The sequence below is a fragment of the Zophobas morio genome, unplaced genomic scaffold (genome assembly GCF_036711695.1).
Source record: "Zophobas morio isolate AGI-343-1 ecotype UQ-CSIRO unplaced genomic scaffold, CSIRO_AGI_Zmor_V1 ptg000242l, whole genome shotgun sequence".
NCBI lineage: Eukaryota > Metazoa > Arthropoda > Insecta > Coleoptera > Tenebrionidae > Zophobas > Zophobas morio.
The window spans coordinates 24783-52661 of record NW_026972346.1 but is presented as its reverse complement, the minus strand read 5'-3'; the positions used below and the strand labels follow the sequence as shown (position 1 = coordinate 52661).

Sequence of the window (27879 nt, the reverse complement as noted above, 5' to 3'; positions counted from 1 at the left end):
ACTTATCAGCCCCCACAACTCTTGTCTTTGTTTTCTTAGGTGTTCCCTTAATTCTTGCGGCTGACTACTTACGACCAATGTGAGGTCTTCAATTCTGGACGATTTATAAAATCGTTATTCTTACCGGAGTTGACGTTTGTATCCTATTTTAGTTTAGAATTCAACTGTCGGTACGCGTAGTATAATATTAACTATAGCGCCTACTCCAATAATGTGGAAGTAGGAAAAAAGCAGAAACAGGTTTACCGAATTGCTTAATGCTTACACCGTATAAGAAAAGTAAGGTAGAAGACGCGGTTATACAAGCATTTATACACTAATTGTAAATAGCATTAATTGCATCACCTAATTTTTGTAATAGCCTTTATTCGCTATAATTATCAGGAGAAGCGCATAAATTCTCACGACATGCTTGCGTCTCGTAACTCTACACTCACTTCAAACAAGGCACTTTTTTGCAGTTGCACTAGCCTTCTCAACTAATTCAGAAATATCATAGTCCAAGGTAATACATTTCTAAAGAGTAATTCTTTTTAGGGTATATTAAAAAAATTAAAGATTCGCTTAACTTAAAATATAAAATTAAGGAGAGAATTTTAATTATTTTCAAATAACAAGTGTGTAACGGGAGGGTGTAAAAATAGAAAAATACTTAAACCATTTTATGTCATAAAAAACTTTAAATTAAAAAAAATACTTTAAATTTATATTATTTATTTAACCTTACTGCTCTTATATTTTGTGTAATTCTTTCATTTCTTTGAAGGCTACTATGTATAATATACGTTTATTTCTTGCGAGCAAAATAAATTAAACTAGTAATAACAGTTAATAATTTTCTTAAAATACTTACCGATAAGTTAAATCTTCGTACAGTTGCTGAACAAAATTTTCTTAGCAACCTTCCTTTTTCCTCTTCTTGTTGCTTGTTTAATAGGTAAAGACTTTAAGTAATTCTTATAGTCCCATAAACCATATCATGTTCTAAAGAGGTGTATGCAAGCATTTTTTTTTGTCCATCTGAAGCTCTGATTAGAAGGCTTATAAGTAGTACTACATATTTTATATTACGAAACTGCGAAGATCCGAGCAGGTATAGAAAAAAAATATGCAACTTTGGATTATTAAGCGCATGGAATTTTTTAAATATCAAAAAAATAAAGAGGATGTAGTCGATAAATATCATTAAAGCGAATATTACTTAAACATCCTCTAGTACCACAGTTCTTGCTACAGAGGCTCGCAAACCATTACATATTGATACAAAAATCCTTGGAACTCATACTTTGAGAATCACTGGAGAGCATTGGAATTATCGTAGAGTTGTTCTTACGCTCAAGCGTGCGGCATAAAAGACTAACAAAGTTTCAAAAAAACAGATAGACGGTTTTATTCCGTATGGGATGGCCGGAGTAAACAAAATATGGATTTGTTTATGGTGTTTTAACTACGAGGTGTTGCAAGCTTGCCGAGCCTTGTAGCTTTGTACTGCTCAGTAAATAGGCTTTAAATAAATAATATCCACAAGTTTATATAATAAACAGTTAAAAAACGAGGACTTTAACTGCTCAAAATTTAGTTTAGACTTCATATTTATTTTTTTTTAATTTATCAAATATTTAGGGATAATAAAGAAGTATTTGTGTTTCCCTTGTACATTTTACCGCCTTAATACCTTTACCCAAAATAACTATGTTTATTTACGACCCATTGTTAGGGTTCGAGAGATTAACAATTAACTAAAGGAGAACTAGTAAAGACAACCCTCTTATAGGAAACTTAAAAAAAGATCAATTTTGATAAGCATTTTTGAAATATTAAAAGATAATAAGGGAAAGTTTTGACGATAGCATTTTTTTCTTTTAAATTTTGATTGTATTCAACTTCTCTAAATATTTTTTACAATAGTTTATATTATTTAAATTATTTAATTCTTGTACAATCGCCGAGCACGTCTAGTAAGCATTTTAAGCTTTTAATGTTAAAGAAGTCCTAGTAGAGAATCGAGATACTTAGCACGCGTAAGACGAGGACTAAAACGTAGCGAGTGCAGTAAGTTTTGCAGATAATAACTAGATGCCACTTTTTTTTTTTCTGGTAACATGTAATAACGTGTGCGTTTGCGCGTATTTATAAAAGCACAGGGGACTAATTAAACTACTAAAATATAAAAAATTTAAGAAACTTTTAAAAAACATCTAAGAATTAAGAAAACCTTAAAATAATTTAAAGTTATTTAGTTGTGCAATATGAACGGTAATCCATTTAATGTCAAAAAATTTAATTTATCTCAAGCAACAATCTTCCGCTACAATCAAAGTATAGGCCAATCGGAACTTAACATGGGCATTTGCTACAATAAATGCTTAAAATCGCGCAATTTTTTTTTCTAATGCCTAATTTTTTCATATCGCAGAGTAAAGCGGGGCAGAGAGATTGATTCAAATGGAATAACAATAGAATTAAATTTGCAAATATAGAAAAATTGAATTAAAAAATATAAAGATTATATTATAACAGAAGATTTTTATATACCGTAACGCCTTGCAAAGTAATCAAAAAAATAATCACGAGTGAGGTTTTACAAACTTCCCTTGAATCCAAACCCGATGCATTTTTTGTTGTGTTTTCCGATTAACGATTAACTTTTCATCAAGTTCGAGTTGCTCTTCAATAAAAGATAATTCAATCATCATTGCTCTTAAAAGCTCTGTATGCCACAAAAGTTTTACTTATTAAATTTTGATTAACGTTTCTTAGCAGAATAAATGTGCAAACTACTCCGTTCTTAACATAAACTACAATGAATCAAAAAAAACCTTTTTCAAAAAAATAAGTGGTCGTGCCGTCCCCTCTTACGTAATAGTTCTCAGAAATATAACGATTTCTCTTAAATCGAAGTTGAGAAAGATCAAATCTACAAACGATATTAAAAATTAGTTTTGTTAATAACTATTAATTAGTGCTCAGCAGTACCATAAGGAAGTATATATAAATTAAATCTAAAACGATGCTATAACTAAATTTGTTAATATAATAAATGAATATCGCTAAGCAGTAAAGCAAGCCTACAACAATTTTTAAATTTAAATTGTTTAACAATTATAAATGTTTAGCATTAAGCAGTATATAAAAGTTTTCACAAGCGCAGAACCTGCCGTAGTCGCGAAAAAGTAATTTTCCTCCTGGCTTCAATAACTAAAGATTATTATAAAAAGTAAGTCGTTTTCTAATTATCCTCAAAAAAGTTAATGATAAAATTAATGTGCTTATAAATAAAAAGTAATATAAAAATAATAAAATTTATAAAATGTAACTTTTAAATTTACTAAGAAATATTATTAATAATACTTTAAAACAAAATAAAAAAGTATTAACAAAGCTCGAAATTATAAATCCTACGTAAAGTCTATTCAAAAGCAATTATATATAAATTTTTTATTCTTGAAAATTAAATTAAACTCCAGTACAAACAAAACGTTAACAACTACTAGATAATGCCAACGAGTAAATTGTTAGTAAAAAGAAATCGACTTTATAAAAGTAATAGATTAATAATAATTAATGAAAATTCAAATAATTTATAATTCCAAAACATCAAAAAATACACAAGCCGTTCGGTATACAGTTATATTTTGGATCAATTAGATTTATAATAAAAATATATAAATTATGCAAACTTAAAATTAAAAAGAGATATAAATAAAAATCTAAAAAATTTAGTAAACAAGAATAAAATTCACTTTGTTCAAAAATTTAAACAATGCTCAGAAAAAAAATAAATTATAAAATTTTTAAATAACTTTATAAATTTTGGAGAGCACTAAGCGAAACTTTTGCGGTGGGATTGCTGAAAGAGTAAAGATGCACGTACAAAAGTCCAAAGAATTAAAATCGACAGGATACTGTTCAGCAGAGTCAGTAATATCATAAATAAGCACGCGGGATCTTTTTTTATCAAGATCAGTAGAAGAATTAAGAAGCTCGATGGCGGTAGAGGAATGATCAACGCCGTATACGAATAAGTCCGGATTTAAATTATTCTAAACAGTTATAACAAATTTATTTTATTTTCGTAAAAATAAAATAATTAAACGTTGTGTATTTAGAAAACTATAATGACTAAATTAAAGTTAGCACTAGAAAATTTACTATATTAAAACGAGAGATGGAAAGGAATTTATAAAAATTATTTTCTTTATATACAAAATTGCTAACTACTCAGAATACTTTTAAACGCTTTAAAAAATTGAATATAAAAATTATTAAATGCTATATAAATTTAAAAGAGCTGGTTTTCGTTAAAAGGCTTAAGCTCAAGCTAATAATTTTCAGTAACCAAACTGTTTCAATAAAAACAGTAAATTTTTTTGTAAAAAAAAAGGATCAATATAAGAATCTCAGCATTATTCTAAGTAACTCTAAAAAATATATTTTATTAAAGATTATAAAAGTTACTCTTAAGGATAAAGAAATAATACAGATTTTAAAAATTCATATTTTTTCTTGCAGAAAAAAAGCTTTAAAAAAAAATGGCGTAAAACAAAATTTAAATTAATTATAAACATTAAGTAAAGGAATTATAGTATTTCCGACACCGCAGCCAACTTCAAGTATTTTCAAAGGTTGATTTGTTATCTAAAATTAAAGGATTAATATAAATAAATAAAATAAAAAATTCTTCCCTTCCACCATAATGTTATTTCACTGATTATATTTATATATAAAACTAAAAAAAACTTGTACAAGTAATTCAGGAAATTCTATAGATATCCAGTTTCTATTCTTAAAAAATTTGTTTTGATGCACGGAATAAAAGAAGTCCCAAAATTGTGAAGACTGATTTTCATAAGTAGTTCTATCTTCATCATTAACGCAAGTTTCCTTCTGGTTTTCTACCTTTAGAACATCATAATATAGTTATTATATAGTTAAGATTATTATATATAATTATAAACTAAATTTTTTGATAAAACGTAATATTTTATAATAACCAAAAGAAGGGCAAATTTAACGTCTTCTTCAGAAAACTTTACATAATCCCAAGCATTAAAAGTGAAAACCAAACCTTCATCGCTTAACAAACGGTTTCCTAAGCTACAAGTTTTAGAGTGTTTTTCATTTAACATTAATAAGCTAAAAGCAATGTACTCGAAAATTTGGTAAAGAAACAAGGGAGCCATCCACGTGATTTACCTCGTGCGACCTCCCTCATAATTCGGAAAATAATTAATTAGACGTAAGCTCCCGTCTCTAATTTTACTTTATATATTGTTTAAATATAGTTATGCATAAAATAGGCTTTATAAATTATAAAATTATATTAGAGGAGGTGTAAATCCAAAAGCACTATTAAAAATTATTCAGATTTTTATATCGCAAACAACTAAAAATTTATATTCATAAAGCAGTATTTGTTCACTCGTTATACTCATTTTATTCAATTATTATTATAGAATGATATATAAAAGTAATATAGTATTGTGTATTATAATAAGCTAATTAAGTAAGTTATTACATATTATGAAATTAACTAGAAGGAATGGATAACGGATATTAAATTAACCTAGGCTTATCTAATATAAAGATACTTTTTTGTTTTCTAATCTCCCATCTTTTGCCCTTATCTGGGGAAATTTGCCAGTAAATATAGTTAAAGGAAGGTTTTAGCATTAATAAGATATCTTTATAATATAGAAAATGATATAAGTACAAGACACGAGATTCTTGGACATCCAATCCTTCCCCTGCAAAAGGTCCTAGTAGAGACCCAAGTCAAAGCAGTAAAGATCAATCCTAATTTTTATAACCGTAATATATAAATTAAGGAGAATTATGAGCTTTAGTTTAAAAGTTTGTTTTCTTTAATTAATATTGTTATTTTAAAAGTTTTCCTTATCTTCATTTAAAATTTAATTATGACAATACCAAGTAATACTATTTAATTCCTACCACACCGAAGTAACTGCCTACCCTAGTAGGACAGGACTTACTGAGACACCGAGTTTTGACACATCTGGTCTTCTCTTTAATCTCCCTGCATTATATTTTGACCTAACAAGTGGATTAGACATACACTTAATACTTTTTTCTTGCCTAGTTTTAAATTTTTAGCTGAAGATCAAGTAAGATTGTCGAGCAGTTTACAACATTTGCCTACACAGTTAAAAATGTAATCGGTTAAACCGAAATAGTAAGAAAAGTGATACCATTTGAATATTTTAAATATATTGAGGGAAGCTAGTCTGAGACGGTATTCTTATGAGTAAAAAAGAAAATGATAAGCAGTAATGTGAATATTATGAGTGCGAGAGAAGATCATAATAATAGACTTAAAATTACGCTATATAAAAATAATAGCTAATAGATAAGAAACACATATTAAGTTTTAAAGGGGTAAGTTAAATTGACACTACCTTCATTTGCGGTAAAAAAAAATCTAAGCGTGATGAATAAAAATTGAAGCAAAGAAACAAAATTTAAGGTAAGTGATTAGATATTTTTAATAAAATAAAGACAATCTAATTATGAAAGACGTATGATTTTAAAAATACATATAATACAATCAAACTATAAACAAACTAAAAGATTTGAAAGAATACTTGGTTTGTCCTTATTATACTTTTTAAAAAAGATAAAATAAGTTTATATTAATATGAAACTATTTGGTCCTAGCACCTTATAGTTATTAGGCTTGTTAAATTGTACTGCTTTATTTGTGTGTAAAATACCTTTATATTTGGTCTTTCTGTAATTATATCCAGAAATACTTAAACTGTTCCTTTTTAAAAAAATTAATAATTTAAAAGCATTTTCAACTAGAGTTTATGTTTAGTGTTCACGTATGGTGTACTTTGTGCTAAAGTGCTGCAGAGAAAATATTGGTTCTAGAAAATTGACAAACGGAAGGGTGATATGGGAGTTCAAAGACAACAGTTTTCGGTCTTCGTTCTTTTTGATGGTTATATGCCTTCATAGCTAATCGACTTGTTGTTCTCTACAGTCCCATGTTGCTTTAAAGTGACAGAGTGAAAAACATTTTTAGGGGCCATCAAAAAACACAAATAAAAATTAACTAATATAGAATTTCTTTACAAATTGATAATTATTTGCATTAATACCAAAATTTTTTAAAAATGGTAATTAATTTGAACCTCGATTTATAAACGGAGTTACTAAATAATAATGATTTCTTGGCGATGTTGCGGTTTATTATATTAACTGCGATATACACAGACTGTAATATATATAATGAGTTATTTTATTTACTTTTTTGTTTTGAACACCAACGGAGCGTTATAGTTAACTCCTGTAACTTCTTTTCTGAGCGTATAACCTTCAGTAAATATATTCTACCTATTTCAAGCTTTTTATTGGTGCTCAAGGGTTTTGATCACAGAATACGCTAAACTGAAAGTTTACTTTATAAAAAGATGGTTACAAACTAAAGTCCGGTTCTCTACTGTGCAATTTATGGTTACTGTCACAAAAGGCATAACACATGCCATATAAATGAAGCTGTTTTGCAATCGAAACATTTTGATTTAACTTACTATGCCATACATCGCACAATTAGTTTAAAACAACTCGATACGTATAAACTCTACTATATTACAAAATAAACACTGTGTATTCTAACAATTTTCCCTTATTGCTTGTGTAAAAGTGATAGTAAAGGTTATTGCGAATATCCTAATAATGAACGGTAGTTGTGTTTTTAGAGCCATTACGGCGGTAGTAGTGCACGCGAATATGTATAGTAAACTTGCAGTAACACTACCCAAAAGAGTAGCCAATGCCGGAAGGTAACTAATCTTTAATCAAAACAGCATGATACAGAACCCGTATCCCTATATATCGATGATAATATTAAACCAGTGTCCAACTATCTGGGTTCTAAACCACATAACCGGCTCCAGCACAGAGCACAAGGTTATTAACATTACTCATTCTCAAAAAACAGTTTCTTTGCTTGCTTTCGTTCTTCGCAATTCGCACGGAATAAAGGATTAAGCCAATAATTTAGCAAACCTCGCTTATGTTTCAGCACGAGGTCCACAAACTGCTTAATTGCGTATTAGAATAAACGAAATCAGCGCAAGTGCCCGGGTACTAAGGCTGAAATGTAGTTAGCCCTTCGTGTGTCGCTTTAATGTTTAGAACGCTACAAAAGTCAGCCGAAGGAGCTATGTGAGTCTAGTTAAGCACTGGAAGGAGCCAATCTAACGACAGTCTTAACGATAACATACGCCCTGAGAGAAAGGTAAGATAGAACCTACCGCAACTCTAAACTAGCCCCAAGTTTTTACCTAATTTAAGAGCATATCCTTGTATCCGTGTCACACAACGTTAGAACTCTACTAAGTAGCGTACAACCCTGAACCCAAAATTCGACTCAGGAAGGTACAATAGTCAAGGTTCTTTGGTTTTTTACAGTCCTAGGTTTCACCAAGTCTCAAAAAAAAAAGCTAGCTACATCTTGCTGAAAAGAAACAAGATAGGAAGCATAATAGAAGAAGACCTAAACTCCTCCAAAGAGTAGAGGGTGCCATGGTCCGAATAAAGGTGGATTGATATTTGTACGTCATTCCAACTTAAAATGGCACCCAGTCAGCAACCCTAGACCGTGACCCGCAGAAAACCTTTGGGGCTAACGCCAGGTTGGACGCGTATCGCACAATAGGACGATCTTTTTCGGCTGTCGTACAAGGTTAGCCGTGGGACAAAGAGGAATCTTCGCTTTATCAAGTGTACAACATTTAAAGAAAGCACCAAGAATAACTGAGGCGAATGAACCGAAGATGGATGCATTATGCTACCGCTAGTGGTCTTTATATGACGGTTCAACAACATCATTGTGATCGTAGGACACTTGAGCGCATACGAGCGTTTAAAATGCTAAAAAGATATAGACAGAAAGATAAAAATACTGGTGCAGACTGGGGCGTCGCGGCATAAGGACGTAAAAATTCGTATCTCCGTATTAAGTCTGTTGAGGGCCTCTATTGTAAAAGACGACACTCAAAAAGGGAAAAGAGTACTATTACCCAGAGTACTTATTCATTCAGGGTGTATATTAGATTGTTGTTCGCTCGCACTAGCACTATTTTGATGTTTATTCAGCAGTACATTGGAGATGCTACAATAAGGTAGCACTATTTGACTTCACCGATGAGTGGGTCACCAAAAGAGGATAGCACATTCATAAACATCCCAGAGCTAGCATACTATAAAAATAACACACCTATAGCTAAACCAGTTCGAGCTAGTTAGAAAGCCCCTAGAAGCAAGGTACAGAAAAGTTTGCACTACTCATAATGCAAGCCTCTTAGCTAAAGATACAGACAAACATTAAGATACAACAGTACACCCGTAACTTTTATTCAGAACTACTTATTAATGAAGCAGGGTTTGCACAACATAGCCCCAAGACAATCAGCATGAGAGCAACTCATCTAATCTGAGGTCTCCGCGGATCACAACCACCGTCCAAGGCGCGGCTAAAGACACTAGTAGAATAATACCAAGAAACGGTTCAAAACCACGTAAGCCTCCAACACAGCTTTCACACTAGAATCTTGTATTCCAAAGCCAGAGTGTAACCGGAAAGATAATATTAATTGTCTATCAAAGGACAGAAGCACCTATCGAAGGACTCGTATTTGAGGAAGGTTTTACCATTATTGTGAGCAGCTTTTCCAACCCAGGGCATAACCGACTCTAAAGCTCTCCTAAGTATTCCATAATCTTTGAATTCAGTTAACATAGGACGACAATCATATTCATATCTTGCTGTGAATTAGCATTCCTTAGAAATAAAAGAGAAAATCGAATAATACTCAAGTCTACTTAATTCGTCTAGTTAAAGTCCAATTAACCGGGCCTTTATACGGGGATATTAACCAGCGCTTAACCTTCTCTTCGTTCTCAAGCTAAGGAATAATTAACCCTAGGATGGATGTCAAAAGTGAAAAATCAGTATTGAAGCCAAAAAAAACTTTATAAGATAACCTCGCTCATGACACCTTCAAGTTGTTCGCTATAATTTATCTTCCATTAGATATACTGATACAAGCCCAGTCTTTTTAAAACCCGTACGAAGTTGTAATACCCGAAGAATAAAGCTCCAAGTAAATTCACTGTTAATCAAAATGTCTAAGATAGCTAAAGAGAAAAGTTGTAGTTAGAGTTAGTTAAAGTTTACACCCTACCCCAGGAGACAAGTCACTACTCTGAGTTAAAATAGGCCTACCAACATAGCTTATTGTTTTAATCAAGTCTTTAAATGATAGCTCAAGTCTACATCACTATGTTATGGAACGTTGGATAGCGTGTCCGCTGCAACGCTGCTGGGATGAGTCTTATGAGGGCGTTCAATCCCACATAGCACTTTCAAAACGAGATACGAAATTCCTAACTAATTTGATGCTAACTTATTTCGACCGGTTAAATGTCGGTGTTTCACTTTGGTTCATAAACCCGAACACAGCGAACTCCAAGAAAAAAAGCAAGAATAAAAATTAAGCCCCCCGAGTTAGAGAACTGATAACACTACTCAGGATACCTCAGTAGCACCGTCCGTTCGTAACAATACCGGAGGCGAAGATGCTACTTTAATATAAGACCTCTTTAAAGCCGAGGTTGACAGCTGCTTCCTTGTTTGCATCCCCAATTATTTACCTGCCCTCGTTGAAGTACTCTTCGCCTTGGAGTAAGTTTAGTTCCTATTTTTATTTAAAATGTTAAGAGGCATGAACTAACTCGTTTCTTACAGAAGTTTTACTTTACTATAAAACTAAAAAGTGAAAAAACTAAGAATGTTCCCTTGTTACTAGTTTATACAGGTTAGGATCCCTCATCTTAAAGGATTAGGGTTTGAATAACCTAAAAAATTAATTAAAAAAGGTAAATGGTAAGAATTCCGTACGTACAATTCTGTAACGAAAGAATCGAGAAATTGTTACAATACCTTTCTCCGCGGTCTGCCTATGCGCTTTTGTATGCGACACTAATTTATATTCTTTAATTATTTTATTTTTTTCATTATTTTGTATTTGTTTATGTAGAACTGGGTAGTAGTAAAAAGCTAAGGTACAAATATAAAGAAATTAAAAAAATCTTTTGGAATAAATAAGTTGAAATAATTAGCTTATATAACTATATTTGAAAAAAAAATTAGTAGCGCTTTTATTTAACGGCGTAAGTAAAGAAGAAAAAAAGTTTATATATAAATGAATTTTTTGCTAACAGAAAGCCTCTCCTCTTTATTTAAAGATATTAAAATAAAGTAAAAAAAAACAAACATTTAAATTTGTGGCGTAAAAAGAACAGTAGAAATCCTTAAAAAAAAGTATAAAATTTAAGCTAAACCTTAGGCATTCTAACGGGTAAGTAAAAAAAACTTTCGTATATAAGTTAAGACAAAGTCTATTAAAATACACAATACTTCAATGAGACGATTATACCTCTTGATGAAATGAACTTTTACATTATCAAGAAAAAACGAACCATTTTAAAGAGTGAAACAAATTTATCGTTAATTTTATTTACACTGACGTACTGAGTAGCTACCCTAGACAAAGTTTAACCAACTTTTACTTTTAATCTTAAAGAGCAATTTTTACCACTAAAAGTAAAACGGCAAATTTTAAATCTTTTTACCCAAGTAAAACAATATTACTAAAATACCAATAGCTGGTAATAAAAAAAAATGGTGACAATAATATTGTCAATCAAAGTTTATTTTTTAGTCTGGCGATAGTAATGACCCTTATTTTTAACATATGTAGAAAAATAACAAAACTACCTAGCAAAAATTATTCATAGTTCTGCTACTTAAAATGTAAAATAGAAAGTTTTAGTGTGATGCTGATAACGAAAATAGTGGGACAGTGCGATACAAATTGAACAAGATCGGCAACCTCGGGTTGCTGGGCCTTAACCGCTTACACAAAACTAAATGCGCAAAAAAGATTTATAAAATTTAGAATTAAAAAAAAAAGAAACCTCTTAAAGTATAAATTTTTTAATCTATTTTCAATATTAATTACAAACTTTCAAGTAAACAAGTTATGCATAGCTTTTATTTTTAACCTACAACGATAATTGAGATTCACTTTACACCTAACTTATGACGCCTAACCTTTATAAGTTTTGCTTTCGTTTTATCAGCACTTCTTAAAGCTCTTATAATACGGTTAGTACGTCTGTTTTTTTTCTTTATAGCTGCCTTTCGCGACTTCTTTATTTTAACAAATCTGTACATAATATAGTGTTTAAAGCTGAATTTTAAAAAAAGAATGTATATATTACCTACAAACGGAGGCAGATAAAGGAGATCTAAAACTGCTAACTACTTTCTCCTCTAACGAAATCAAGTTATAAGTAAAATCTAATTGATATTAATTATAATACATATACTAGTAGTGAAGAAAGCTAACCTACAGAAGGTGTAGATGAAAAGGAATTTCCTTGCAACTTTTTTATTTTTTTACCCCTCTTTTTATTACTTTTTTTTTCCACTTTTGAAAAATTTGCTAGATTGCAAGTAAACACCTCTTTTTTTTGTGGAAGCGAACACTTAGGAGGTAATAAAAGATTTTTTCCGAGATTTAAATCCAGACTAGGCTCAAGAAAAGTTTCATTCCGTGTCAAATAATTTGTTGATGTTAATTTAATATTATTTTCGGAACCATCATGGAGATTAATATTAGAGATTTTGTCTATTAAATCTTCATATATCTTCAACTTTAGTAAATTTGAATTAGTACTAAGTTTAGAATTTTGTTCATGCTTTTTAACTTTAGACTTCCTTTTAGATTTTTTCTTTTTCATTATTATTAATCCGTATACCATTCATAGGGGTGATATGAAGGCACAGAATCCACAAATAATAGAAAAAGCAAAATTGTTAATAGAAGTAACTAAAGACAGCAGGGGAACTCGTCGCTATACTGTAATAATTAACACACGTGAACTGTAGGCGTGCCATGAGCTGATTGAATACTCCGTATAATTAAAAAAAAACCTTAGAAAACAAACCTATTATAGGTAAACAATTAAGGGTTTTTTTACTGTCAAGACTGCTTTATGGCAAAAATCTTTCTACTTTGCATTGTGCGTACCTTTTTTTATGCGATATAATATTTGAGACTCCTAATATGTCAAACTAAGTAATAAGGTGAGGCTTAGTGTGGGGTTGTAGTTCAAATATAATGTGCAAAGGGACAGCGGAGAAAGAAAGTTTCTAATTATTTGGGAACCGAGGTAGCGTTTGGAAAAAAAGTAAGACTAAATTGCTAGATATCATGAGTACAGTAAAAGTGTGAGCTACATTTTTAGTTTGAGGAGAGATTAATTGTTATAGTAATGAACACAAAATAACTACCTTCGTTAGAAAAAGTTTAAACTAAGTCCACCTTTAAAATTTTTTTTTAAGACTAAATAACAATAAATTAACAATTTTAGAAAAGAGAAGACACTATCCTAATTTTTGTGGCGCTTACTATAATAATAAACGAGTATTATGACATCGAGTTACTTATAACTTAAAGGACGAAAGAATATATAAACTGCTATCTGCAATAACTAAATTTTTTTTCTTTAATTAACTAATTAAAATTTTATGTTTTAGCATCTTTAAGTTATAAATGTAACTCAAGTTATCCATGAGAATTTAAATTTTTGGCTTAAGTTTTCTGACTTACGATGAGGCCCTTGATTGAAGGGTTCAGTTGGCTTCTAATATACAAGACCTGTTAAGCAGCAAATATTTGCAATATTCGCATGAATATACATACAACCCAATATATATATTTCTGAATAAATTTTCTAAACCGATTAACTCCTTTTAATTTACAAGGCAATTACGTTATTAAATTTAAAATTTCTGCTTTGAAACTTATTGTGTGATACAACACAGATCCTTGAAGTCTTCGGGTCAAGGAGAAAAGGAGTATTCAAGTTCATAAAACCATGCGACGTAGTTTGATCAACGTGCTAAAAGTCGTCATAATATGCGAGATAGCTCCTTTAAAGTAAATAATGAGTAATCGTGCACAGATTAAAACGTTCATTTGTAAACGTGCGCTCCCCATAACGCGCCAGGTAATAATAATAATAGATCATGCAGATACTCCTTAAGCAAATTTGACCGAAATAGCGATTTGGTTCGAGCTTGCGTAATCTATACGCACACATCTTAGAATGGTCAAACTATGAGTTTTTGTAATTGCTGATTTCACAGACTTTAAGTCTTCAAGACTTGTATATTATAGACAGTAAAGTATATAGTATAGATAATATAGTGTATACAGTAAAGTAATGTAATATAGGTAAGTCGAAGTACTTGAAAGCTCTTTAGATTTTGTAAACTTTCCAGACGCGCCAAACAACTATAACGCACACAGAAAAAAACAAAACTGCAACCGGTGCGCGATTCAAACTTGTATAATAACTTGTGAACTGTCCTTAAGCACTACCCTCAATTATAAGCGTTAGTCTAAACAGAAACCCTCATTAAAACGTATTTGTCCAAAACATTGTTCTTGCAATGTAATTATTTTTGCTTTATTTAGACATTTATAGCACACTAAAAACTTTGATATAAAATTACTAACTTAAAAGCTTTATATTCAAAAATAAGACGCAAATTAGGTAGAAAACATACATCCAATACATAAAACTTTGGATATTTTTAACTTATAATGCAGTAGCTATTACGTACATACTTTCCTCGTATGGTTTGGATATCAAAATAAATGAAGAGACTTGAAGCTGCGAGGATGGCCGTCAGATCCCTGTTTTTGCCTTAAAACACTTTAAAAAAAACATTTTTCACCATTTTCTATAAACGAAGACGGCGTACCCGTTACAAAGAGGCAAGAGAAAATCAAAAGATAGTGCGCTTGCAGCTGATTAGTTACGTAAAAGAACAGGAAAGAGACAAAAAGTATTGTGGTCAGCAAAAGCTAACTACTGAGGTTGTCCAAGTATGCGAATTAGAGTAAAATTGTAGAAAAAAGGAATAACAAAGAAAAGATTATTGCAACTCCGGCTACTTACTTTTCATATAAATTTTTATAAACTGTGCAGTAGTTCGTATATACTTTTAAAGCGCTGGATATAGCAATTAACTCGATTGCTCTGAAATTACACTAAAAAAAAGTAGGTTTTTAGTATACGCTTATAGTAGTTTTAAACAGGATTTCATCTTTTTTTACTTTTCTTAAAAAAATTAATATGCACAAAAAGGTTCGACGAGGTTGTAATAAGATGAATGTCTAACTAGCAATCTACTTTGTAAAAGTCCTTTGTCACGCGTTTAGGATAAGGTAAAGCCTCACAAAGTGCTTAGGCTCAATATGATAAGTTAAACAAAAATGATCGAGTAAACTCAAATTTGGAAGCAAACTAAAAAAAAAACACATGCTATAGTAACTTCCTTTTTAGTAAAACACAAATAATTTCTTCTTGGTATTTCCTTTTTTCCTAAAAATAAAAACACAAGAGGTTTTATTTTGCTTTTGCATTGTTATTTAAAAAATCTGCCAAATATTTTTTATGTTTGTTACAAATACCTCAAATAATATCTTGTTCCCGGCTAAAAGTACTTCAACCCGTTCGGTTAAAGAGGACTTGGTTACTAGTACAGCAGACCAATACGCAGGCTACGACGAACTGCGCTTTCCCATCAGAAATTCAAGACCATCGTGATACCTCCTTCAGGAGAAATACGAGGTCTGCTCGACTTATTGTGCGCCGCAAAAGCCAAAAAAAAAACTGGGCTAATTTTTTATCTCGGTTGTCCTTGTTATACTTTTTAAATTAGAATGATTGTTATCTCAAATACTGTTTTTTGGTGGATAACGGGTATCACACACCTTCCTTCTTATATGCCATATTATCTTTAAAAAAATTTAATTATTAATTAGTATTAGTAATTAAAAATGATATGCAGTCGTTGCACTACACTTGTCACTAAAGTGGACGGTACCCAAGGTGCTAAAGGAAGTATTAGCCTTTAATCCCTGTTTTTTTTAGTAAAATATTAGTGTTCTAATTAAATGTTTTACAGCTAATTTATGACACTTAAATGGGTTTGAAGATGCCTACACCTTGTAAGATATAATAAACAATATTTAAATCCAATAATATCGAAAGGGTGAAACAATGTATATTTTATATAACTCCTTTCAGCGTTTATGATTAGTTCTGCTTTATAGCTATTTGAATATTTTCATATATGTTGTTACCCGAAAGAGATCAAAAAGGTCATATAGACACGAAGTTTAAGCTAATTTATTATTTAAGCAGGGATAATATAGAAAGATAACAAGCTTTTGTAAACAAAAGAATTTTATAAATTTGTAAATTTTTTTTTTTTTGGTCTTCCTAACTTAATATTATAAGTCAGGGCTTATTATAAAGATCCTAATTAAATCCCACTAGTTTTAAAACTTATCGTTACATTACATCATGAGCTTTATAGACCAAATTAAGAAATCTTACATAAATGATTAGTTTATTACCCATTCTTTAGAGTAAACCGCCAGCAATATAGTCAAATACGACTTGTGTCGTTGTTTGCTAGCTTATTATTAATAAATTTTTTAAATAATTGTAAGAAATAACCTTTGAAAAATTTTCAGTAACTTTAACTTAAGCTACGCCTAAATAGGTTTTCACAATAATTAAAACTTCTTCGTAAATTAAATGATTTGCATAAAAAAGTCACAAGGTTAATACCCGCAATAAATTTTTGATAAGTAATCCTTCTACTAATCATTGCTCTTCCTTCTCGTACTTTTCCCCAATTGTAATCTTGCTAGTAACTTTTTCTCGAGGGCCTGAAGCTTGCTGACCTTTAGCACTTTGTAATCTTTTGGTCTGCCAATCAAAAGCATCCCCTTTATTTTTGCTCCCTTTTAAATTTTGAAGCATATTTTTTCTTTCCTTCTGCCTAAAAGAATGATTTTTTAAAATTTAATAAGGCTTCTTCTCTTGAATGTAGCAGTAACCTGGCCTCTAAGCGCTTAAGTAGAGTTTCCTGTGAAGGAGCAACTCTCTGAATCCTTTCAACGGGGATGCGCTGACCAATCGGCGCCAGAGCGGAAAACTTGTAAACACATTTTGGGGATGCTTGCGAAACTCTTTCCTTTGACACGACTATCGTTTTGCTTAACACTTTTTCAATATCTGCAAAGCGATTAAATCTTTTTTAGCAAACGTAATAAATCCAGAATAGCTTCGAAGCTAAGCCACAACCAAACAACTTTAGACTTCATGAATATATACTTCTTACCTAATTCCTTTTTCTTCAAATCTAAATAATCATCCACGTGGTCGAGATATTCCTTCCGTTGAACTTCCTTTTGCTTTTCTTTACGGGATCGTTCTTCATCTTCTTTCTTTAACTTTTCTTTATGCTCTTCATGACTCTTTTTAAGTAAATTTCTCTCTAATTTTCTATTTTCTTGCCTGCTTTTGTTTAAATTTACAAATAAATTTTCTTCTACTTCTCCAGTAATTTTCGGATCCTTCAATGCAAAATTAAACAATCATTATAAAAATTAAAGAAGCAAAAATACCTTACTAAGCCCTCTTAACTGACTCGAGAGGTCAGCGACTTTTTCGTGGTATTGCATAAGAGACTGCTGTATGTCAGAATCTTTTCTTCTGAAACATTTCAATAATTAAATTTAATAAAATTTCACGTAAATACTCACAAGTTTTCTTTAGAGCCTTCCAAAGAATTTCTTCTCTGTTCTTCAGAAATCTTTTTTTTTTCTTCGTACGAAGACTGCAATTCTTTTAACTAAAGCGATCGTGACGAGCACAGTCATAAGCTAAACTACAAAATAGTAACTTTATTAGTTGCTGCTTGTAATTCTCTTTCCAGTTTTCTAATTTCCTCTCTTTTCTATATTTAACAGAAAATTTTGTAATGACGGAATGTAATTTTAGTTTTAAAAAGATGGTAAAAAAAATTTCAAGCGCATCGCGACGACCTCTCTCTCTGCATTATTCTTCTGGCGTTCGGCCTCCTCATTCTCCTTTTTTCTTTGTAAATTCTGTGATTCGCAAACTATTGCAGCGACATCAGCTGCAGGTTGCTCTAAGTTTTCATCGCTTAACAAACGAAACCTTGATTTTTTAAGAAAACGAAAAGCTGAAAATAACCAATCACTGAAAATTCAGGAGGAGAGTATTCATCTCCGTTATTATGCTTAAAGATGCACGAATTTACTTCCTGAATCTACACAGAAAGAATAAAACTAGTAACTCGAAGTTAATTAAAGAAGGCACTCACGTGGTTATTACAAGTTTGTATGCGAGTTTCGAGCTGAGTTAAAATGGAAGGGCTTGCGGGATCCGTGGAGGCATAATAGACCTTTGAAAAAGGCAATTATAAAAAGAAACTAAAAAAAGAAAATTTTGAAAAAATTTACTTGGTAAAAACTCTTGTAAACTTCCAAAACATTGATGATATTGTCCCTTCGTCGCATCAGATCAACTAACACGTGGTCGACGGGGCCAGAGCCAAAGGCGACTGCCGGCGCTTGAACGTCCGGGCGGCTGGGGGGCGGCACGCAGGAAGGATCCCACAATTGCGGTTGTTCTGAATTGTAATAAAAAAAGATCACAGATTTGTAGAGTCACTAAAAAGTTGAGTGTAACCGGAAATCACTTCCAAGTAAGTGGCCGGGACATAACCAGCCTGCTTATCACCGGTGCATACAACCCACCAATCACTGTTCCCGTCTGCATCGTACCTGGACACTACAGAAACTACTTGTCCCCGTCGGATCTGCAAGAAAATTGATTGGCCCGCCCACAAGTTGCTAACCAAAAACTATGCTCTAAGAATTTTTAGTACACTACCGTGAGCTCAGAATCTGCTTGCGCCTCAAAATCGTAAAGCGCTACGGCCGTCTGGAATTCTTCCTTGCCGTTCTCCGCGTCTCTAAGATGGTGAATCTTTTCCTTAACGTAACTCTCGTTATCAGCTTTTCCAACGTCTTCTTGAAGCGCTTCGATGCGAGAATTAAGCTGTTTCAACATTTTCCTCTGCTCAGAAAAACAACTCAATACCGCAATTTGTAATATAATATATTATACTAGGAAGTCAATTTGCTTGTGGGTTTCTTGGATCACGTTAGAATTATCCTCAGAAAAAGTAGTACGAAACGAGCTTAGCAGTGACTCCAAAAGTTCTAAAGTAGCTTCAAAAAAAAGATCCAAATCTGAAAATCCATAAAAATCAACATTTAATCTACCGACGTCACGTGAACGCTTAGCCAAAAGTTCCAGCAACACGACGTTCTTCTCGCTGGACGGCTCGTTTGAGCGCATTCTTAAGAAAGATGCTGGGTTAGAGGCTTTTAAAAGCATAAATATATTAAGAAAAAAAAGCGTTAATCTTATACTAATTATTACAGAATATAGATTATACACGTCATCTTCCACAGCTGGAGGAAAGTCGGCAAAGTCCTCGGAAGATTCATTTTCTTTATGGGAGTAAATCAGGCAGTGATCGTACCAAACATCGCACTGCTCCTTGGATTCAAAGGAGAGTTCAACTTTAGCGCCGGAATCGTTACTAATTAAGCGAAACGAGTTTTCTGAAATCTTTTGAAATTTATAAAATAATTAAAAAAACGTTTAACAATTAAGGCGCAATATATTTTTTCTGTATAAAATTTAAAACTAATTAACTTTAGGAGTAATAAAAATAGGGAAATAAAAAAAAAGTAAATTATAATGCAACGAAGTAAAAAGTTACTCTAGTCAGCGCCAAAGATGAAGTAAGAAATTTTTCTCGAAATTCATATTTAAATTTTGAAAGCGGGCCACACGTTTTACAGATGATTAAAACTTTTTCAAATAAAAAGATTCTTCTTTTCTTATGCCTAAGAATATAACGCGTAACGTAATAAATTTTAAGTAGCAGAAATTTACAATGCATGAATTTTCGAGTAGTAAACGGTGGCGTCCTCCTCAAGAACGAGGTAGCCAAACTCGCGGTGGCCTCCTTCCAAACCTGAGTGAAGGTAAATATGTATATAAAAAGTATAAAAATAAATATTAGATAGGACTTAAATTTACCAATTTTAAAAAAAAATTAATAAGCATTAACGAATAAATTAAACTTAAGAGTTGACCGTTAATAGAATGAAAAAAATGACTAATTTCTTCATGCCGACGTTTAACTTCATTGATTTGCTGACAAAAGCCCCTGATTATCTAATTAGAAAAGATCGAGGAAAAACTTTATATATGTATATTATTATTATTAATTACGGCTGCTGCCGACTTTAATGAAGCATAGTCGGCATGAGCGGGAGAAGTATGTCTCAAGATGGCCTCCAACAGCATGGGATAGCGAAGCATCCTTTGAGCTGGAAGCATCAAGTAAGCCTCTAAAGGCAGTGCCCTTTTAGAATTGTTCTGCTTCACTTGTAACCAATCATTAATCTTATCATCCTCCTAAGCTCGAGATATTATAGCAATAAAGATTATTGTAATTCTATTAGTTTTCTTCCTCACTCTGATTTTCTCTAGAAACTTAAGAGAGTCTTCAACCTCACAACAGAAGATAGAGTACACCTGCAAATCGCCTGCAAAATCCAAAAATACTTTACCAATAGGTGTAGTACCCTCCTAAAATAAAACGAAGTTATTAAATTTCTGCTCTTAGTAAAGCGTGAAAATTTATAATTACTTCTAACTTTTGAAGGAGAGAACAGGCTATGTCATAACAGTCTTCAATATTTCCAAAGATAAAAGCTATTTCGGAAGAACCTAAACCTTTAATATTTTCTTCACAAGCTGGTTCTAAGTAAGTTGAAATCACATAATATAAATCTTCAACATAACGTCGCTCTGTAGTGAGCAATTCGCGTATTGCACTTTTGCGCTTGCTATTAATAACAGGTTCTTCAATTACCTTTTTTACCCTAAAAGGAAAAGTAAATTATTTTAATTCAAAACTACAAACATTTTAATGGCAAATAAAATGAAATAAAAAAAAAACGACCGAATCATAACAAAAATAAATTTTTAAAATAAGTAAACATAAAGATACATTGAATGAAACACTGCCTCGAGAACAAATATACTAACTGACTTTTAGCTAAACTTAAAAGACAAATATAGTTATTACGCCACTGTTGGTGTCGCTCTCTTTTTAACTTATCGTTAATCTCTATATCCCTATTAAGAAATAAGGAGGTCGAGGTCTTGTTTTAAGGCCAAAAGTATATTATAATAAATTAATAAATGAGAATTTGAAAAAAAAAAGGGTTTTAGAACCTAACTTAGCCCTTTTCCGTTTATGATTCGCAAACAAAACCCTTTATTAAAAAAAAATTATTATTTGCAAACCTTATACTTATTTACATTGTATTGTAAACCTGTTTAAGCACTTTTTAGCTTTGAGAAAGAACTAGTATTAATATCTTCATCGCTTCTAACTGGCGTTCCATCCCTTTAATTATTGAATTTGAATAGATTAAGGAGATTACATATAAAAGTTAATTACAATGTTTTCTGCTTGCTGCTAATACCGAATATGAACAACAAAACAGTGAATGCCATGTTAAAGGGGGGATGTTTATACATTACGCGAATATGAAGGAAGAACAACAAAGCTGACTTAGTTGGGCCCAATGCTATCTTACTACCTATCAAGATTTTTCAAAGTTGATGTAAACCAGTAGGGATAATATAAAAAGCAAAAGATTTAATATAAAGTTTATAAATATATATAGATACTGCCATTTTCCTAATAAGCAACAACAAGTAGGGGGAAGAATGACTGGAAGGAATCCTAGTCAATGTTCTGGTGGCCTCGGGTTCTAGTGCTCGGGTCCTCTTCCCAGACTTGAATAAACTGCGAGCTAGCATCTGCAAAAGTCAATTATATTATAAAAAAACTAACGACAAAGTTCCTAATTTCCAGACTAAGCAGACTAAGCTCAAATATACCGAGTATCTGCAATAGTCGTTAATAATAATTACAAAACTAAAGACAAAGCGGGTGCACGTTCAATGGAATCACCTTGTTAGACTTCAGAAACCAAATCTCTAGGAGCGTGGATAGTAATGCGGTGAGGAAATGAAATTGTGACTATTCTTGAAAGAGAGCTCGAAGTAAAATCGTGTTAACTCGAACAGACGCTAGGAAAAGTCGATAGTATATAAAAAAATAAACAAAAATGATGCTTTTAACGCTTTTTTATAAACTTTACCGGCGACGAGCACCTAGCTTTCTACTAGAGAGCATTATAAAGTGTTTAAGGCTGATCTTAATAAAGAAAAACAACGTTTATGACATTTATATTTCTCATAAATCATACGATACACTCCTTAATTAAAAATTGTAGCGCTATCGTGCAATTTAATTTATTTTTTTATTTGAACTAATTAAATAACATATTACTAGATAGCTATTATGGGGTGAATTCGCAAACATTGAATTCAAAAAAGGTTGAGCTTAGCCGATTAAAACGTGATATTGCTCTAAAGGTACTTCTTTTTAAATGTTTTAAGTGCTTTCAAACATTATGAGATTTAAAAAAGAATATTTTATAGCCAGAGAAGGTAAACGAAGAAAGTTCTTTTAGTTTAGGGGTTTGACCTTAAGAAAAGGAATTCAATTTTGTTTTTATTCTTAAACAAAAAAGTTAATGTAACGTCACTACCTAAAATTAATAATTAAAGGATCTGAATTCGTGCATTATGTAAAACAAGATTCAATAATAGCTTAAGTAATGAATAGAGAGGAAAGCATGTAATAAACAACTTGAATACTATGTGTTAGTACAGCAAAGAAACGGGGTTTGTAGAGATTAAAAAGGCTAGCTTCGAAACTGTTATTATATATAATAAACAAAAATGTCCAAAAAAAATCTAAGACAAGGAAATAAATCATTGATTGCACAAATTACCTACGACGCCATCTAAAACCATTCAGTACGCCCCCTTTTTATAAAGGTAACAAGGAAACCTTCTTAATATGGCTTAGAAAATAAAAATTTATGGTCTTTACAATCATGAAATTTAATGAAGCGTTTAAAAATAGATTAAACGAAAAAATTAAAATTGATAAAATTTAACAGTATTTAACGTTTATAGTTAAAAGTTTTTTTTTAGTAACGAGGAAACTCCTATATATGGGAAATACGCCAAGCTTATTGGAGCATAGCTTAAGAGCGTGTAAGTTAACCAATCAACTTAGAAATAAGGCATATATAATCCAAATGATTAGTTTACTATCATGTGTAATTATGTTTCTTTAAGTGAAAAAATTTGTTTTAAGTGAGCGCAATGAGCGAACAGGATGTTAATGATGATATATCTGAAAGTAGGGAGTTGTTAAGAGAAGAAGGTCATGGTAATATTAACGTATATAATTCAGATACTAACGGTTTCATTAAAAATGAGAGATCTTCAGAAAAAGACAACTTGAAAAGTATATAAATAATATAGTTACATTAGTATATGGTTTTAATCAAAAAAATAAAAATTGTATTTATAAAGCTTCTTCATCAAGTTATACACGCTCTTCCTTTAATAATTCATTTTCTCAAGATAACAACGATTCACCCGACTATTACCAACTTTCCTATTGGTATTACTCTTAAAAACATCAAGTTTGGTTTGTTTAGAAAGAAAAGGTTTTACCCTTCATTCTTTTTATAAGGTCACCAAACTCAAATGAAGGAAGGGGATTTAATCGTAACATACCGGTGAGCGACAAAGTTACTGCCGTTCTTTTTGAAAACCAAAGATGGTTTATTTGTTTTGCTTTTAAATATTAAAATAGGATGACCTAATTAGTTAAAGTTTTGATTATTAATTAAATAAAAAAAATAATCTACAGTTTCAAAGGCTTTTACTCTGAAGCTAATTATTTAATATTTTTTTCTCTATATTTTTTTTTGAGACAGGTACCCCCTTGTAGGCTGGGAGAGCCCGCTACCCACAGAACGTTCAAATTTTTCTAATGGCGATGGTTCACGGTCATCTTCTAAAAGACCGTTAGCTGCTCAAAGTATCGTTTGTTGGATTATAGTTTATTAATTAGGATTTGGTTTTTTTTATTACTTAATTTCGCTTAGCATAAATCTTTTTTCCAGGTTTTCTATGGTGCGTTGACTTTACTAAATATCCAGAGTTTTGTGATAGTGAAGGTCTTAAAATTTATTGTTTTATTATTCACTTCCTTATTTGGTTATACAATATTTGCCTCTTATTTTTCACTTTTTTTATAGTGATGTGGTCTTTAAAGTTCCTTTGCTATTTAAGTTTTATATAAATTTTGGATTTTTAAAGAAAGAGTGAAAATTATAGCAGATTTTTCAGATCTATCCACCTTCCAATTTTTTTTTTTAAAATTTACTATTTATATATTTAAATCTAATTATAAAATGTTAACTCTTAATGCGCGCTTGTAGTAGGAAAGTGCTAAACACACGCACGAAGAATATAAAGTTTTTCAGATTTTTTTTCTTTATTTAACTTCTTCTACCTCACAGTATTAAAATTCACTTTAATCTATTATACTCTCATTTTTTTTGACAGGATGGTCTTATGCGTTTAACTTTAATCACTTTTCTAGCGCGGAGTCGCAGGGAATTAAGTTTGTCTTATAGTTCACTTTACCACATTTAATTTATTGATTTAAAGTTTATTTTCACTTTTATATTGAGCTGATAATTTTGTTAATTATAGAATATATACTTTATTTTAAATTTTTTTCTTTTCTAACTTTCTTATTTTTTATAACATTTTTTTTATTCAAACGGCATAGTTATAGTTAGTACTATTCCTTTGTGAACTTGTTAATTCTATTGAAAAGTTTTATAATTTAATTTATTGCTGTAACTTTGTGTTTTTTTAAGATTATAATAACTATTCTTTTTAAATGTTTATACATTTTTATTTTATTGTTTATTTTTATAGAACTTTTATTAATGCTCGAATTAAATAAATCCTTCGCTTTTTTCACTTTAATTTTTTTATAGAAAATTATAGAAACATTATATAAAAATTTAAAAAAGTCATTTTGAATTATATATAATATTTATGAAGTGAAAAAAAAATTTTTTTTTAACAATTTCCTTTTACTTTTTTTTAAAGTACTGGTAAGAATTGTTTTGTGCGCCGAAGAAAGTGGTTTTCTCCAGTACCTCTATATTTACTAAACGAAAAACAAAAAGATTTGGAAATTTCTGCTGGAGTTGTAGTAATATTTCTAGCCTTTTTTATGTATTGAAAAAATCTTTTTGATATAAATTTATTCTTTTTAAAAATATATTTATTGCTTTTTTATTTTTTAATCACTTTAATAACAGAAATTTATATTTTTTGTTTATTATATATTGTACTATGGTTTTTTTAAAAATACATTATTTTTAATTTCATTTTTAGTTAAATAAACTTATATATAAGTTTTATTATATTTTAGTTCTATTTTTATCAAGGGACGTTAACACTTACTATTACTCCAATTTAAGTTATTGTTTTGAAGAAGTACTTTAAAAAGTTATATAAGAAAATTTTATATTTAAAAAACTATTGTACATCTTTTATGTATTTGCTTTCATGTCATTAAAATTAATAAATAATTCTGTAATCTTTTTTGTCACCAACACTAATTCTATTTTAAAGAAAATATTTATCTTAACTTATATTCTTTTTCTATAATTAGTTTGATGACAGCCTAATTTGGACCTTGACGGATTCTGGCACTGAATGCTTGGAAGATCATTCGCGTACTTTGAGCTCATACTTTTCGCCGGGACATACAAAAAGAAGAGTTGTCACACTTGCAATTCTATTTGGAATACTTTTTAAATTCTCTTTGGGTTTTTCAGGGATTCTTAGCTGTTGATGGTTTTAAAAGGCTTTGTATTTTGGAAGGTTCTCATTAGCTGTTCAGTTTTTTTATACCGAATAACGGTTTGTGTGTTAAAAACAAATTTGAGCAGCGGGCCATCTTAAGACACCCAGGTTGCGTAGGTTCCTCTGATATTGAGAAATAAGGTTTATAGAAAAAAATCAAACTCTTAGAGAGGTGTAGACTTTGTGTTAGAAGAATAAGTATAGAGGGGGCAGTCCTCCAAAAACACATATTTTGGGTAGGTTTACTTTTATCTTTGAATAATATTAGGATTGTTTATTCCACAAAATCAATTTTTTAGAGAGAGGTGCAGTTTTTGTTAATTGCAGTCCTTAACAAGTCACATATAAATTTTAAAATAGCTGGATTTGAATATTATTTAAGATGGCATTGTTTTTAAATAATTTCCAGTTTTACACTAATAGAGTTAAGGATTATGTAGTGGGTCACATAACGCTTATCTTTGTTCTAATTTTCATGGAAAGATTACTTCCTTCGATCATCGCTTTAACACTGCAAATCATTTCAATTGCAAATTACAGTTATAAAAAGACGCACACTTTGCTTTTAGAATTTTTTATTTAGATCCATGACAACCGCAAAAACCTTTGTTGGTTATATACCGTAACGTTATTATAAAGTTCTGTTCAGTAACACTAATTAAAAAATAATCGTATTTATTTATAAATAATAATATATTTATAGATTCATGTCTATTTGTTTATATGGAAGACTCGTACGCTTTACAGGTCCGCTAGGCGTATTTGGTTTTATGTACTTGTATTTTACTTTAAACATATAGAAAATGGCTAATCCGATTCTCGTCTTGACGCTTGATAGCGTCTACTCCATCCGACCGGTTCCTAACGGCGGTGGTAATAAAGTATTGATACTAATTTTACTTACTGGTGAGAGCCCACATTTGCTTTTAGGAGAAAATTACCATATTCTGGATCACCCTTTAAGTTTTATATTTCGGATTTCTTTTAAAAAGGACTCGTATGCTTTTACTGGTTATTCTATATTTTTATCAAGATTATATATACAAGTCGTTCGTTTTGATATATATTACTATTTAGGGCCTAACCGTAGGGAAGTTATAAGTTGGTTTTACGACATCAAAACGGTCATAAAGGCGAATAGGAATTTAGAAGCTGTTGGTGGGGGTGCGTACTGTACTCTTAAATTTTAGAAATTCTTTTCTAGTTTATTATATTTTTTTTATTACCTTTTATAACAATCATTTTGGTTTATCTCTTTAATTACTTGATAATAATTTATATACAAGTTCTTATTACTCACTATTTTGTTGAGTAGTTTTTACTATAATTCATTATTATTACCTTTAAACCTTTATTTATATCTAAAAAGTTGGTGCTGGCATTGCAGCTGGTTTAGCCGCTCTCGCTGTTGGATTTATGATTTCAAGATCGAGCCGTTGATTATGTCAACTTGAATTTTATTTAAAACTTATTAAAATTTAAATAATTTTAATGTATATATTGTTTTTAACTTTCTCGTTGCCCTTAAATAATTTTTTCGGTTTACTAATATTATTTAACTTTCGTAAGATTGCTACACCAATTTTTTTTATGGTTTAGCTATAGAATTATTATCGGCATCTTCCAAGAGGTTCTTTCGCAAAAATTTTTTTTGCTGTAACTTTTTTAGTTAGAAAAGTGTTATTGCTTCTCGACCTTTTACTTTTATTAAAACCCTTAAATGCTAGGGCCAGAGATAGGACCTTGAAGGGTGAAGTTGGGTCCTGGTAATAGTTATACTTAAAAAATGCTGTGCACCACCCCCCTTTTGTAAAAAAGCATAACCGTGCAATTATATGCAACTATACTTATATGTGTAGCGCTGACTTATCATCGTCTAATCTTCACATTCGCAATAAATAAGATATGACCCCCGGCCTTGTAAATACAGATTCAATCAAACAAATAATGTCCTAATATTAATAAAAAATA

General features: G+C 30.8%; 3 protein-coding genes and 1 long non-coding RNA gene across 4 annotated transcripts; 1 reads left to right on the top strand and 3 right to left on the bottom strand.

Moving 5' to 3' along the window:
- Positions 1-2346: 2346 nt before the first annotated feature.
- On the bottom strand, positions 2347-6016 carry LOC135146560 (tRNA N(3)-methylcytidine methyltransferase Mettl2-like). The gene is made up of 9 exons (XM_064078689.1): positions 5994-6016; positions 4995-5097; positions 4747-4899; positions 4567-4638; positions 3804-4043; positions 3155-3198; positions 2820-2917; positions 2536-2710; positions 2347-2396 (listed from the first exon to the last, which is right to left on the bottom strand). Exons 1-8 carry the CDS (start codon positions 6014-6016, stop codon positions 2568-2570), a joined length of 876 nt encoding a protein of 291 aa, XP_063934759.1. The 3' UTR covers positions 2347-2396; positions 2536-2567.
- A 6083-nt stretch (positions 6017-12099) lies between these two features.
- Positions 12100-12591, bottom strand: LOC135146551 (uncharacterized). Its single transcript, XR_010283868.1, has 3 exons — positions 12441-12591; positions 12313-12364; positions 12100-12257 (listed from the first exon to the last, which is right to left on the bottom strand). It is a non-coding gene; the product is annotated as an uncharacterized LOC135146551 (long non-coding RNA).
- Positions 12592-16700: 4109 nt separating this feature from the next.
- On the bottom strand, positions 16701-21597 carry LOC135146559 (rho guanine nucleotide exchange factor 38-like). Its single transcript, XM_064078688.1, has 22 exons — positions 21542-21597; positions 20723-20957; positions 20548-20661; positions 20302-20487; positions 20163-20244; positions 19960-20041; positions 19784-19910; positions 19454-19629; positions 19278-19354; positions 19120-19223; positions 18883-19068; positions 18679-18808; positions 18450-18619; positions 18311-18391; positions 18181-18256; positions 18009-18115; positions 17867-17920; positions 17727-17815; positions 17589-17676; positions 17303-17537; positions 17019-17196; positions 16701-16960 (listed from the first exon to the last, which is right to left on the bottom strand). Exons 1-22 carry the CDS (start codon positions 21595-21597, stop codon positions 16783-16785), a joined length of 2811 nt encoding a protein of 936 aa, XP_063934758.1. The 3' UTR covers positions 16701-16782.
- A 1731-nt stretch (positions 21598-23328) lies between these two features.
- LOC135146558 (uncharacterized) lies at positions 23329-27348 on the top strand. Its single transcript, XM_064078687.1, has 14 exons — positions 23329-23395; positions 23593-23632; positions 23705-23794; positions 23952-24055; positions 24141-24194; positions 24586-24643; positions 25144-25249; positions 25715-25822; positions 25881-25926; positions 26612-26655; positions 26709-26781; positions 26839-26919; positions 26986-27072; positions 27278-27348. The coding sequence occupies exons 1-14, from the start codon at positions 23329-23331 to the stop codon at positions 27346-27348; spliced, it is 1029 nt and encodes a 342-aa protein (XP_063934757.1).
- Positions 27349-27879: the final 531 nt, after the last annotated feature.